Raw genomic sequence first — 15,532 nt, forward strand, 5'->3', positions numbered from 1 at the left:
GCTCTGTCTTTTATACTAACATCAAATACAGAGCTAATGTTTTTCTGCTACACACTTTGTTTTTCTACATCTATTTATAATATATTTGTGTAAAATGAATGGCATATAGGCTAGCAACCAATTCTATTCTGACATCATTTATCAGTAGCTGTTTGATTTAATTTTTAGTAATTGTGTGGAGGTTTTATACTCTTAATGTAGACAGATGTTGGTCAAGAGATGAAAACGAAGGCCTGGGAACCAGGGGCCTTAAATTATTGGTTATAGCATTAGATGGACTGTGACCTAAAGCAAATTGATAGCCTGTGTTACTATTTGGTGGGTCAAGTGAATTTTTACATTTCAGGCAAAACCAAAACAACATCTCAGTGAAAACTTTATCTTCAAACAGCAATCTTATGTATAGAAAGCAATTAAGTTTAGATAATTCTTAAATCATTTGCATAAAACCTATGCCTTTAAAAATCTTAAAGATCAACTTCAGAAATAGCAACTTTCTAAGAAAACAGCTTTCTATCACAAAGAAATAACTACACTAAATATGGTAATTATGTTGGAACTTTCCTTGAAAACAAGAAGGCTGCTGAGGTACTGGAAGTATAGGAACACTACAAATAATCTATTTCAGAATATTAAATAAAATACTCCACTTCCTTCCAGAAAAAAGGAAATTTAAAAAAGGAAAAACTTCTGCCATGGAAAACTTTGTCTGAATTTTCATGCTAGCTGAGCATTCAGACGTTATTGGTAATGTAAAACTTCATGCTGCTCAAATATTCAAGCTTCTAAATGATCCTAATTGGTATACCTGATAATAAGCAGTCTGCCAGTCTTACTGATTTCCAACAGACACCAGAATGAGTAAGGTAAATGATTAATACTCATAACCTGGATACTGCCCACAATGATTATGGAAGTATGCTGCCTTTTAATAGCTCTAGTGAAAGCAAAGAAAGAAAGAAAGAAAGAATAATCTTAAGATCATAATTATGTGCACTTTAGCCTTTGGCTTAATGAATAACCACAATCACTTTATACTGAGAATCATCTTAATAATTCTTTGTTGGTAATTATGCACTGAATTGTGCGCATAACTTAATTGAGCAAACAAAGATACAGACATACATATTTGGGGATGGTAGAGGTCTTTTTGAAGACCTCTTATAGCTAATTAGTCTTAATTATCTTAAGGCTAATTCCATGCAGACTTGTACGATTGTGGGAGTAATATACAGTACAGAGGGGGAAAAAACCCCCACATTTGAGTACTATGAATAGACCTTACTCTTGGTGTTTGGGTTAAGAACTGCCTGAGTGGTATAATGCAGTTGGTGAGAGAAAAAAGGAAATTAAAAGAGTAAAAGCAAGTATAGGTAAATCCCAGATTAGAGCTCATATTCCACAATAATTAGCACATCAGGAGTCTTGAAGTAAGGAAAAGAGCAGAATGTCAAGTTTTCTATTCCTATCCCCAAGCTGTGAGGCTCACACCTATGCTTGTGTTTCTTTAGCTTCTGTCTCTTCTTATTCCCTTCCTTGTTTTCAACTCATGATATTAGCTTACATTACAATCAAAGAAGAAAATTCTGCAGCTTCTATGGAAGGAAAAAAGAAATCACACATCCCACCCCCCCCCCCCCCAATACATTTTTGTCTGCTCTTCTCGCTCCAGCAGTTAGAGCAAACTTGGTTTATAAGTATGGGAAGACTTAATCACTCTGCTAGAAACATAATTAAAAACTCAATTTCCCTTCTAAAGCCCATCTGACTAAACTCACCAGGCAAGACACCACTCAAGTCAAAAGAAAATTGAGCTCTGTATGTGTAGGTGATGCAGCTTCAGTGTTGCAACAAAACTGCCGAGTCATTGGCTCTGAATACTTTGCAAATGAACATACTGTTTAATATCTGCATAAGTGATCTGGACGATGGGATCAAGTGTACCCTGATGAAGTTTGCCGATGATAGCAAACTGAGTGGGAAAGTGGACACTTTGGAAGGGAGAGCCACCCTGCAGGAAGACGTGGATAGGCTGGAAGAGTGGGCTAACAAGAACCTTATGAAGTTCAACAAAGACAAATGAAAGATCTTGTACCTGGGAAAACGTAATCCAGGAGTGCAGCACAGGCTGGGATCTATCCGGCTGGGGAGCAGCTCTGTGGAAAGGGACCTGGGGTCCTAGTGGACAACAGGCTCAGTATGGGTGAACAGTGTGCTGCTGTGGCAAAGAAAGCCAACAGGATGCTGGGTTGCATCAACAGGAGCGTCACCAGGAGAGATAAAGAAGTCATTATCCCACTCTACTCAGCGCTTGTCAGGCCACACCTGGAATACTGTGTTCAGTTTTGGTCCCCGCTATACAAAAAAGATGTGGACAGGCTGGAGAGGGTCCAGAGAAGGGCCACAAAGGTGCTCAAAGGACTGGGAGGCCTGCCATATGAGGAAAGGATGAGAGAACTGGGTTTGTTCAGCCTTGAGAAAAGAAGGCTTAGGGGAGACCTTATTACCATGTTCCAGTATTTAAAGGGTGGCTACAAAGAAGATGGAAACTCCCTTTTTACAAGGAGTCACATGGAAAAGATGAGGGGTAATGGGTACAAGTTAATCCTGGGCAGATTCTGATTGGACACAAGAGGAAAATTTTTCACAATTAGAACAATCAACCATTGGAATAATCTGCCCAGGGAAGTGGTGGAATCGCCAACATTGGAGTCTTTTAAGATTCAGCTGGATATGGTGCTGGGCCATCTTGTCTAGACCATGCTTTTGCCAAGAAAGATTGGACCAGATGATCCTTGAGGTCCCTTCCAACCTGGTATTCTATGATTCTATGATACGAAGGACAAATTCAGCAATTCAAATAGGAAGTTATCAGAACAGTGAATTTATTAACTGGTTAGATGTTATCTAACTTGTTATTAACTTGTTAACTTGTTATCTAACTTGTTAGATACATTGAAGGCAGAAAAGTGTAACAGTATTTCATAGAGCAGAAAGTGATATCCTTCACACTGGTGTCTTAACCTCTACTCATGGTATACTGATGTGGAGTACTGAAATGGTATCGGCAATTTCATTGAGAACCAAAGATTTTTTTGAGCTTGCAAGTTAGTAGCTGCCATCTTAAACAGATACTGGGTACCTTGACATCTCAGAAAATATTCTTGTCAACTCAAAACTTACATTGATAGAGATGAGATTCTTGCCCTCTGGTGCCAACCTACTGTTTGGAAAGTGAATTTTTCCCCTTAAGGAATTAAATTTTTTTTTCCACGCAGTTTTTGGCCAGGAATTAATTTTGCCCTTGGACAAAATATTTTCTATATAGTAGGCCAAGTCTGTAATGACCAGCTTGTTGTCATGTGTTTGTCACTAGTTTTGTAAGTATGAAGAAAGTATCAAAGTGGAATAGGTCCTGGAACAAAATAAAGTGCACTGTGCATCTGTTATAGCCCTTTAGAGTTATCTTTACAGGTACAAATTGTTTCTAGCAGAGAATATTTATTCTTCTATTGTCCTCTGTTGGGGGGGAAGGACTTGTTAGCTTTCGCGGTTGGGAATGTGAAATTTTCTGAATAGTTCTGCAAGAGTGCTGTACAAAGCTTGCAGATATTTTTACGCTTTGCCCCTCAACAGGAGGATCAGGACTGCCATATTTTCTGATTACTGCTTTTTTTTTTTTCTGATTTGGCTATTTTGAGTCTTACCTAGGGATGTTTGTGGCTTTGAAAAAATAAGCAGAACCAATTTGATTCCTGACTTCTTCCCGCATTTTAAAGCTGAAGTCAGTGCTGAGCAGATAAAAATTGAAGTGTATAATTTGCTGCTTGTTGGGTTTCAGGGAAAACTTTATGGTAAGAATTCATTATTGGAAATGTCTGGTGATAACTGTAGCTGATATCTACAGGCCTAGATTAAATAAAAAGAATTGTGGGGCAAATGAAAATGGTAACTTGCAATGCTGATATAATGGGATACTCAGATTGCTTGAATTAGACTGCTTGGGAAGATATTTTGAAAAGCAGCATTACAGTTACATGGAACTGAAGGGCTTATGTCTGGGCTTTTGGATGCCGAAGAGTTTTGTTTCTTCAGCCAAGGGAGATTTTTTTTTTTTCTCTTCCTTCTTTCTCCATATGGTTCATCACTTAAAACAACTGCATAGGATTTATGTAACTATGAAAAGAGAATACACAAATATTGTTGAATCCCCAAGTTGAGACTCAGATGTTGTTGAATTGAAGAGGTGGGACTGAAAGTATAAGATGCTGAATGCTATCAAACTTATAACTTTCAGAGCATTGCGAGCTGAGTAATAGACTGTTCTAAGATACCTGTGTAAAGTTTCATACAACAGTTAGAAAAACACAGGTAGATATATTTATTTTCATGTCATTGTAGAGGAGAAGAGATCACAGCCTCCATAAAGAAGGTGAAATTTAGCATTTACAAATCTCTAAAGAACTCTGACAAGAAAAAATAGTGTTGAATATTTTTTCCCATCTTGCATTCAGCTCCAAAACATAGCTAGTTTATCATTTCTGTATGCTCAGGCTGCTCTTTTAAAGTTCTGTGGTATCGTCTTGTGAAGGTACAGAATTGATATGTGAGTTAAAATAAAAAATTATATTAAAGGTAGTTTTTTAAATGCAAAGACAAAGCAACTCAAGGTAATGGAGGCCTGCGCTTAGCAGTAGGTTACATGAAATAGTGTTCTCTCGCTTGTCTGAGAGTCACAGCTCTTTCTTTATGAATACATATGGAGTCATAGCAAATCTTTCTGAATATTTTTCCTTTGCCCTCTAGGAGTCATTGTGTAAGAAGATGCTGTGGAGTGGTTGATAACTCACCAAAATAAAATTAACAGCTCTTACAGGGTATGCAAAAGCCATGAAAAGTACACTTTATACTATAGATCACACACAAGGACAACTAATTTTTATGGTCTTTTGTTTGACTGGCTTAAAAAAACACCTTAATTGTCCAACAGGCGAATCCAGGAACGGGATAAACAGCGGCTTGATCGAGTGCAACCAGAAGAAGAACTTCAGTGGCCAAAAAAAGTTCAGGAAGATGAAAAGCAAAAACGGGAAGAAATGACCAAGAAGAAGGAAAGTGAGGATAAGGGGAAACAGGAAATGCAAGAGAAATTGAGTAAACTTTTCCAACCACATCAAGAGCCAATCAAGCCAGCTGTCCAGGCTCCTTGGTCAAATGCAGGTAGAGGAGAAAATCAAGAAATGCTGTTGCACATGCCTCTTGAACATTATTTTCTGTTTTGTCTTTCCATTTAATACAGAAGAATATTATGTTTCAAGATTGGATTGCTAGTCTTTTTAAAGTAAATCATGTATAGATTGAGCTCTAGACTCCAAAAACTTGTTCTTTTAGGCTTCACTATTCTTCCTAAAAGTATGGTGTTTAGTGAGTGTAAAGCATGGTTGATGAGAGTCACAGTGCCAACTGAAGAGAGAATCTTAGCTGTAAGTTGTTGTAAGATTGTGATGCAAGATGTCAAAAATTACTTCTGCACTTTTCTTTACAATTCTTATTTTGGTGTGGAACATATGCCTTGGGATTTTTTAGAGTAGTAGCAATATGTCATTTAGTTATCCTTTTTCCTCTTCCCCCTTCCCCATTTATGTTGTTTACTGAACAAATGACCTGAAGTCTAAGATTTAATCCCCTTTTTTCTGCTACGCACACAATCACTTTCAGCTGAGAGCTTTTTCTCTGCATTATAGCCTGATTTTTGCCCATATTGGGAATCATGGTTCCCTCTTAAGTGGCTTTGATACATACACAAGAGAACTGATTGCAAATGTAATATTTGTTTAAATGTTTGATCAAAGGATTGCATAAAGGGGATATCACCTTCTGTCTTTTAGCCCAAATCTAGGAGTGACTTAATCTAATACGTCCTCTTGCTATTTTTTTTTTGTGCAGAGTAGCAGAGGGCACTTTTATGACCAAAGAGGCAAAATAGAAAGTCCATTATACAAGAGCAATTTAGCTTATATCTTTGGGGTTTTTCTGTATTCTTCTCTTTCTAATAATGCATCTTTAGCATGTAATTTTTTTAAAACACTATCTATAAGTGACCTCTTTTCATCCAATCTGTACGTGTCAGGACATTTTGAAACATCTTGCTTGGAAGTATAGCCAGGCTGCAAATGAAGCTGCTACATAAGCAGGCTCTAAAAGTATTCGGGATACCACTGATATATGCAAGAACATGACTGTTTGAATTGAACCTATGGCTGATCAGATTTAACCTACAAAATCATTGAAGCATTTGAGAAGTCATATATGTTGCATCAAGTACATGATTCTTTCTATGAAAATAGTTGTATACATCATAAAAGTTAAAATATAGTAATACTTTACCTGATGTCTAGAAGAGAAAATAGTAAGAAAATTGTATTTTAATTAATTTATTTGCGTATTTCCCCTTCTATAAAAGGGAGATAATATACTTCCTACAGACAATGTAAGGTTTGTTAATTTTTGTCTCCATTTTCACCTCATTTTTCAAATATTTAAAAATAATGTGTTTTGAATTTTTTCCCCCCCCTCCCCCTCCTTTGTATCTGTGTGGTTTTTTCCTTTGCTCAGAAAAAGCTCCTCTAACCATTTCTGCTCAGGAGGATGTAAAAATAGTGTATTATAGAGCACTGTATCCTTTTGAATCAAGAAGCCACGATGAAATCACTATTCAGCCTGGCGACATAGTCATGGTAAGAAGGGATTGTGATATTACTTGAAAAAATTACTTAAGTTTTTGTACTTGTGTGATTGAAATTATATATGGCAAGATTTTTTACAGACTTGAGAAAAATATTTCAGTGAATACCGAAATGATGTGGTATGACATAGTAACCCTATTATAATAGTGGATAGCCTCTTACAGTTCATTGTAAGTGTAAAGTTTAAACATAATTTACGAGTAGATCATACCAGTTTTAGTATGCTGAGCTGTGTGTGTCTGTCAAAGTGTTTGAAAAGGTTCCTATACAGAAGTTATCTCAGTGAGAGGTTTCTTGTCCTCCAAGGTATCTAGGGAATAAAGTTACTGTTATTTTCTGTTGAGAGAGTGGCTATTACATGTGGAATCAAAAACTGGCTTTGATAAATAAAGTATGTTTCTAGTAGGAAATTTACCTTTTTATAAGAATAGTACAAGAGCAGTGTAGAATTTTTTATTTGGAAAATTGCCTTTATTAAGAGAATGTGATGTCCAGTGTAATACTGTGTGAAACAATTATGCTAAACTACAAGATGGCTACACTTCTGTCATGATCACATAAACATTAACATAGTTTCTGTATGGTGGTGATACTTCTTCAGTAACACTGGAAATTTTTTATACACCTCTCTTGGTGACAATTTTTGACATAATGATCTAGTATAATTGTAACCTGGAATTGTTTGTATGATAATTTGATCTTTTCTTTTTCTTTTTATCTACTTAACTCTTTTGTGAGATACTTTTACATTTATTTTAAAGAGGATATACAGTAGATAAAATGTCATTTCTAAAAAATGGAAACACCTCAAAACCTAAAACTTTGGTTGCAGGTGTGTTGATACAGAATAATTTCCTTTCCTTTTTTTAAGTAAATGGTGGGATACGGGGATATGGTATTGCTTTTGTCTGTAATTATCGCTAAAATTATAGTTGTGGTGTTAATGACTGCAGTTATTAAATATGTATATTCATATTAATAAATTGCTAGTATGATGTTAACATGCATATGTCTATTCATAATGAAAATTCCTAGTGTAACTATTAAATGATACCTTGATCACTGTGGGAAAGTATATTCATTATAATGTTCTAGCCAACAAAATCGATTTTAAGAGCTATTGCGTTTTGGCACAGTTTAGTAAGAATGGATTTTGGAAAAAATACACTTTGTAGATTCTCATAAGTTGTAATGGTAACTATTTTTTAAAAAGCATGTATTCTGGGGAGATGAGCCTTCATCTCTCAGCCTTTTTGGTTTGTTTGTTTGTTTGTTTTTTATCTAATTGATTCAGCTATGTCACACCGAAATGTTTGTGGCATTAGAATCTGATTTTGGAAAATAAAAGGTGAATCCTGGATTAGTAGCACTACTGATGACTCAGAAAGACGCCCAATGCCTGCCTTAATAACAATGCAATGTGCTGTTATTCTGTATCAAGAAATAGTATTGGTCAGTCAGCTGTTAAATGAGACAGGGTACAGGCACGTGGGTCTCCTTAGGCTGTTGAAAAATTCTGTGTTGTCTTGCTTTCTTGGGAAAGAGATTGTATTCTAGGCATATAAGTAAACTGCTTTTTTCCTTGAGGAAGAGTGGTCACTATTAGGTAGACTTGCAGGGAAATCTTTTTGCCAAAAATGTATGATCTTAAGGAGCACTTCACACGTTTTAAACAGACTTTGAGGTAATCTGAGTCTTACTATATGTTACTTTGGGACTTTATTTTAACTTACTCTACAAAAGTAGAGTAACTACTCTCAATTTTTTTAATTTAACTTACTTTTGACAATAATTAAACCTGACGACTGATACTCATGGGATTTACCTCCTGCTCTGCAGTAATTGCTTAAAATGGGCTAGTCTTAGAAAAGTTAATATAAGTAAGACACTTTTGTGAAACGTGTTATAATTCTGCCTTGCTTTAAATCATTGCTTTCCTGATGGAGGTTAAAAGGGAATGGGTAAGTGTGCTATATGACTGTTAGGAAGTCTATGCAATTTATTCATTTTCATAAATACAGATTTTGTTACCATGTAGTTTACTTGTTTTTTAATTCACATAGGGTAAAATTAACAAACTAGCTCACATTGTCAAAAGTAATTTAAGTGCAATGGACCAGAACTTACTTTTGATAATGGGCATTTGGACTCCTAGACTCTTCTCTGTCCTTAAGTGTTTGTCGTGTCCTGTGGTTCAAAAAGGTTTGAGTCGATTACGTTTTTTGGAAAGTAATAATTTACAAGCTTACATGTTAAAGTGTGTCTAATTTATGACATAAATGCAACTCTGTAGTTAAGCTGACCTATACAGTTAGGAGTTTACTGTATGCAACAAAATAAGTATTGCTTAAAATAACTGTGTTCTAACATAGGCAAATTTAGCACTTCACCATTTTAACATTTTTAAATGGCTTTGTGTGTGCAGGCTTGTGCAATCATGTCCTGTAATCATATAGCTGTACAGAACATACCACCCAAACTGTAACTGCCATGAGCAAAGAATCCAGCTGAAGCCCAAATGCATTGAGTGCCCACATCGGAACCAGGCCTAAATCCTGGATGTAAACAGGACTGCAGAATTCATTATGTCAGAATGACTTGTGGCTTTAATAGATGTATAGCTTGTAAATAGTTTTTACAACAGTGTAATGCACTTTTACACTGTGCATGAATCTTGAGACCTGTCTTGGTGGAAACGAGGGAGAAGGATGAGGGTTTATTCTGAAAGGAAAAGTATTTGCAAATTTGAGGAGGGCTTTCTTCTGCCTGACTTTTCAGTACATGTTAGTTATCTGTAGCACTGATGTATCTTGTGTAATGGTTTAGAGAATGTGTGGGGGGTGGGCTGTATTTTTTTCTAATTCTTCCGTTTTTTAATTACAGGATTTTTATATTTTCTCTTAACTTGGATTTCTGCTTTCTCTGCTTCTTACCTTTCTATGTACTTTAAATTTCTTTCACTGTAAGCTAGATTGGTTTATAATCCTAACTATAATTTAATCAAGCTTTTGACTGCGAACAAATACTCTGAGCTAAGAAAGCCATGCCTCTTTCAGGGCTCTGTTCAATAAGTTAAGTTTCTATTATGTGTATGAATATATGTATACAATGTATGGAATTCTTTTCCTTTGGATAGCTCTCTTACAAAGCAAGTCCTGCTGGCATTTGCTGCTGTTAGGCTCCAGCTTGAAGCAGATGAATGGATTCTGTTGTTGCTGATAATGCTTTATATAATACAGCTTATTTAAATAAACTGAAGCATAATTCAATGAAATACAGGTGAATTATTGAATTACGGAACTGTAGTGGCTCTAATAGCAGGAGAATGTAAGTTAAACAGGAAGTTCATAAAGAAGCTTCCATGGAAAGTCTAAAACAAATTGGTAATTTCTCATCAGTTTTGTTAGTTATTGATTGTGAGAGTTAGAATGAATGTTCTTTGTATTAGACACATAGACAGCCTCGTTGTGTTAGATCCTGTGTAGGCGTAATCAGTATATGGCCTCTGGCCTGCAGAGCTTATATTCAACATTATAACAGGAATTCCAGTAGTCTCAAAATATCTAGATCAAAAGCCTACAAGTGGTATAGAATGAAAATGGTCATTTAATGGACGGATAGTTGAACAAAACAGATGATGATACTCTGTTTAGCTTTGATTAAATACTTTTTGTGAGAGTATTAGGGTTTGACTTCGTATGGAGAGTGAATATCTACCGTAAAACAGGGCTTCTCTTTTTGTGTGCATGCACTGCTGGTGATACACGAGCCAGGTCAAAGTGGAGTAGGTCACTGCAAAGCCAGCCCTTCTGTTGACAGAGATACTAACTGGACCTAGTGCTTTTGCTGCTAAGAGTTGTGTTGCTGTTACTCCTGTCACTTGTGTTCAGCTGCTGGAACTAGGTAGTTGTAAGCCGTGACTCTAAAGTACGGTTGAATAAATAAGAAATAAAACCACACACACTATAATTCACTATTCAGGTGTACATTTAAAGTCTAGTTGGATTTTGGAAAAAAATAATCTGGGATAGTTTGTTGTAGGGACTTGGGTATAGTAGGTGTAAAAATATAAGGAAATTAGAACAAATGAATTTTTAAAAGGCTCAGAAATTTATTTAAAGTTGCAGTACCATACTAAAAAAACAAATGCAAATTATATTTTATATGAATAACTGAGAAATGAGATTTTTTTTATGAATTATAGAGTTAGAATTATCCTTCGAAGTGCCTTTTCATGAGTATACATAGAATACTTAATTGGATTGAATAAGCATAAATTTCACTATCCTAATAGGCTGTTTTCTGAATTATTTTAACTTAAAACTGTCTTCTAAAGAGACATTAAATCGGTTGTTTTTAAAACCTTTTGGTAGTTTTTTTTTTTTTCTCTGCTTGTACAAAACATTTATTTCTGAAAATTCACAGTGGTTTCTGTATGACTGTCATTCATTCAAAGATGCCCTTTTCAGAACATCACTATAACAGATTTTTGGCTTTTCAGTCCTGATTCTTTTGTATGTTAGTGATTCTAGTTACTACCTGACCAATTGAATGACAGTAGAAACTATGTGACTGTTATCACTGTTTAGATTATTTAGTTTGGCATCAGGTGCTGATAATCCATTTCTCTCTCTCTTCCAAGATTCACTCTCTGCTGTGACCCTCCATCACTCATACTGCTGCTTTAACAATCCTATTCAGTGCTGCAGTGGAAATTTTGCTCTGCACTGCAGTAAAACCACATTGAACCGGTCAAGCATGTAGTCCGTTTATTTCTGGGTTTCCTTTGAGTTAATAGGGACTGAGACAGAAGCTGGACCCAACAAAAAGCAGAAATAATGGATTGTTTTGCACCAAAAGAGGGGTGTGGGATACAAATTACAATAGGAGGCAGTCAAAGAGTCAACAACTGGCCTATGGCAAAGCAATCTATCAGCAGCTCAAATGAGTAGTCCAGGGACAATCAGAGGCAGAAGCTTTGCTGCTTTGGTTTCAGTAACTTCTAGGCAAAAGAATGGTCCCACCTTTAGTCTAGAGCGACTAGTTTGCACCATTGCACCATTTTTTTTGCTGCTAATTTTTTTCTTTTTCTACAAACAAACAGGTGATTGGGTTATGTTTTGATAGAGTGAATTTGTAGGTGTGTTTCCAACTGTAGAAGCATCTAGCTTGAGACGCTCCTATATGCTATTTTTGTATAATGTCATATACTGAAAACTCCTTTGACTGAAAAGGATACCATTTCTTATTCCTTAGCTCATAAAGCATTCTGTTATCAACAAATCACTCACACTGATAATGGATTTTTAGGAAATAGTGTCAGGTGATTTAGAAGTACAAATTTAAGCATCTCTGACTGCTGTACTGTTATCTGCCACAGTCAACTCTTGAGTTATGCTGTCGTTTGAAACTCTTATGTATTTTGAAATATTGACTGCTGCTGGCCTAAACAGATGACGGAAATTCTTGCCAAAAACCAGCCACTGTGTAGGGTTGGTCATTTGACTTTTCATTACTGGCCTGGTTTTACTGCTGACTTGACCATTGCTGGGGAATCTGCAGCTAGCACAGCAGATTGTTGTACAAAGTAGGTGTTATTTACATGTCAAAAGTGCAAACCCTATTCATATGTAAGGATTTGCTTAAAAACTGAGATGCCTTTGACCTGTCAGAGAGATCAGATAGCTAGAACACCAAATTTACCAAAATTATTACCGAATACAATTTTTTCTTCTAAAAAGTTTCTGCAACTGACATTTCCTTTGAGGTATTTAGCCACCGTATCAATTCCCCATGGGTAGCAATAGTGAATTAACTTTTCTTCTGTGATTCTTGCTGAATGTGGTTAGGTGCAGCTCACAGAGTTTAAACTGATCACTTCTGTTGAAATAGCAGACTAAGACAGTAGTCTGTCCATAGAGCTTGGAGAACAAATGTGTGAAATGTTTAAGAAGAGTTAACAGGAAAGTGTGAAATTTGCAAAATCATAGCTTAACATGATTATAATAATCAATAAGTAGGAATTAAAATACAGCTGAAAAAATAGCCCTGTTTCATCCAGCCCTTTATGGCTTGGCAAAGATATCAGAGTGAGGGGAAAGAACAGAGGCCTGCAAATTTATGTAGGAAAAATTACCATGGAATTGTTTTGTATAAATATGTTAGCAAATCTGTGGATTTGTTTTGAATTGTTCAATGGGTGTTGTTTTTAATATGCTGTGTTTTTTGTTGTATTTTCTGCAAGAGAAAATCTAGGAAAACTTGTTAAAAACTGCATTTTGTGTTAGTTAAACCAGAAATACCAATATTTAATGTGTTTCTCGAGAACTCACTTCTCTCAAGTCTGCTGCACTATGACAGACTTTCAAGCAACTGTTTAAAAACCCATGCTTAGTTTGTGCATGAGGACTGAAATAAAACTTTTTACCTCATCACCAAGAAATCCTTTTGATTTTGGCTTGGGGGAAAAAAGGAAAAAAAAAAAAATTGCAAAGAAGTATTGCATTGCAGAATGTTCCCTTATCTATTAATACTCCATAGAAGGAATAGCTGTCAAGATAATCCTCCAAAGGTAAATTAAATAACAACAACAAAATTCTGCCTAGGTGGAACTTGTATTTGTAATGAAGGTGTCATGTCTCTGTAACTAGAGTAAGTTAATTACTGTGGATGAGATGGATTGTTTTAAGTAAAAATTCCATATGTTATGTTTCTTAACTTTCTAACTTAATACATCTACAGGTGGATGAAAGCCAGACTGGAGAGCCAGGGTGGCTTGGTGGAGAATTGAAGGGGAAAACTGGATGGTTCCCTGCGAACTATGCAGAGAAAATACCTGAAAACGAAGTTCCAGCTTCTGTAAAGCCAGCAGTTGAGGCAGCTACTGCACCTAAAGTTTCTGTGCATGAAACCACTACATCGCTAGGAGCTCCTGCTTCTACAGAGTGTACTACAAATGCCAATAACTGGGCAGACTTCAGTTCAACGTATGTTTGGGTAGTGAATATTGCCTTAAATGTGGTGGAGTCCTTTTTAATCAATTCGACTGTGGTAGCAGTTAACACAAAGTATCAAGACTGCAAAATAAAAATAGCTTGTTTGAAGTAAAATATTTTTTCCATAGTAAATAGTTAAAATTGCAGCCTTGTGGAACTTAAACCATGCTGCCATCCCATCTGCCTGAGCAATGCAGAAGGACACATCACAAATAGGAGACATTCCTAAGTGAGGATAGTGACATGGTGAAAATTCCAAGGTGTTCACCTTCCTTCTCTAAAATTAGTTGACACCAGTCCTCATTGAAGGTTTCCAACTTGGATTATGCAAAATATGATAATGACAGAGTTAACATGAAAAGATGATTTATTAATTCCTTATCACAACGTTAATAAGACTGATGCAAGTAGAACATGTGCCCTTCCCTAGATGTCTTGTTAAATTAATGCTCTGTGCAGTATTATCAACCCTATGTAAATGGGGTTGGGCAAGTAATTGTCTTATCTTTTGATCATGTAGTACATATTTATAAATTAAAATCTAAATATCTTAGTGCAATATTACAGTACATAATATATTCTATTTCAAAATTTTCATCAGATAGGTTACAGTAGCTTTTCCAGTTATTTAAACTTTTTCTCTTTTACTACAGTCATTTTTCTGAGGGGGAAGGGTAAGACTAAATCTTGAGCTTCCTGGAGATGTCTGGCACATACTGGATTTTATTGTTTTGAATAAATCATCCTTTTGACAAAGTACCCTAGGTGGATAATGCATGCTTTCATGCTTTTCATAAAAATTAATACTCGGTTTCAATACAAAGTGAATCCCAGAACATTTATACTAATAATACTGTCCTTGGCATGATATAGGGGTTAGGGATGGTTGTGGCCTTTGGACACTATTACAATCTAGGTGGACAACAATTGATTACTCCAACCAATAGCACAAGCAACAGGCAAAGAAAACTTAGGTTAAAGATAAGTGCTTTGTTTACACTCTTAGAGTTCAGGGGATTTTGTTCATTTAAGTGAGTACTTGGAGGCAGAGATATGGATTATGAGATTTAGTAGGCATTTTAAAGGACAAGAGATAATATAAAAAGGATAAGAGGTTGCATAAAACTCAAAAGAGTTGAAAGAAGTCAGTAGGAAATAATTTTAAGCAAAAGAAAAAAGGTAAGGATTTGAATGAGAAGCAGCAAAATTATGTATAAGGGAGAGGGATGTGAGAGTTCAGTGACATGCAGGTGTGAAGATTTCAAACCAGTTTTGAAGAGAATGATGTTTTTTAAGTTACCTTTTTCCACTGTGTATATAGGGGCACAACTAAGAAATGAAACTAAATTACAGGAACAGCTGGCCTTAAGTAGCAAGGACAACCAACTGTATTTAGAGATTGCCTTTTTAAGGTAAATTTATTGTTAGCATATGTTTGATTGCACTACTTCCACCTGAGAGTTATGATGCTCATGGAATATTCAGTTAAAAGAAATTAACCTAGAATGTAGAGATTTTTTTCTGTACAGTCTTCCTGCATGAGTGTTTTTATTCAGTTGAAAAGGGTAGGAATTACGTAATTCTCTTTTTTTCAGATGGCCGACAAACACTAGTGAGAAACCAGAGACTGATAACTGGGATGCCTGGGCAGCTCAGCCGTCTTTGACTGTTCCCAGTGCAGGGCAGCTGCGGCAGCGATCAGCCTTCACGCCTGCCACTGTTACAGGATCATCTCCCTCTCCTGTCTTGGGTCAGGTGAGCACCTATATTCACTAAAACTGTTCTGACCCA

At 36.0% G+C, this 15,532-nt stretch overlaps 1 protein-coding gene across 10 annotated transcripts in view; it reads left to right on the plus strand.

Moving 5' to 3' along the window:
- ITSN1 (intersectin 1) overlaps positions 1 to 15,532 on the plus strand; it is a 144,954-nt gene that overhangs the window by 82,536 nt on the left and 46,886 nt on the right. For all 10 annotated transcript variants that reach the window (XR_012777950.1, XM_075517835.1, XM_075517885.1 and 7 more), the window contains 4 exons: positions 4,991 to 5,220; positions 6,616 to 6,737; positions 13,488 to 13,732; positions 15,337 to 15,496. Coding sequence is in view for 9 of the 10 variants with exons in the window: in XM_075517835.1 (XP_075373950.1) it covers positions 4,991 to 5,220; positions 6,616 to 6,737; positions 13,488 to 13,732; positions 15,337 to 15,496 (757 nt within the window). In the remaining variant the exon portion in view is untranslated. The remainder of the gene's footprint in view (positions 1 to 4,990; positions 5,221 to 6,615; positions 6,738 to 13,487; positions 13,733 to 15,336; positions 15,497 to 15,532) is intronic.

Source organism: Mycteria americana, chromosome 1 (genome assembly GCF_035582795.1).
Source record: "Mycteria americana isolate JAX WOST 10 ecotype Jacksonville Zoo and Gardens chromosome 1, USCA_MyAme_1.0, whole genome shotgun sequence".
In the NCBI taxonomy this organism is placed as follows: Eukaryota; Metazoa; Chordata; class Aves; order Ciconiiformes; family Ciconiidae; genus Mycteria; species Mycteria americana.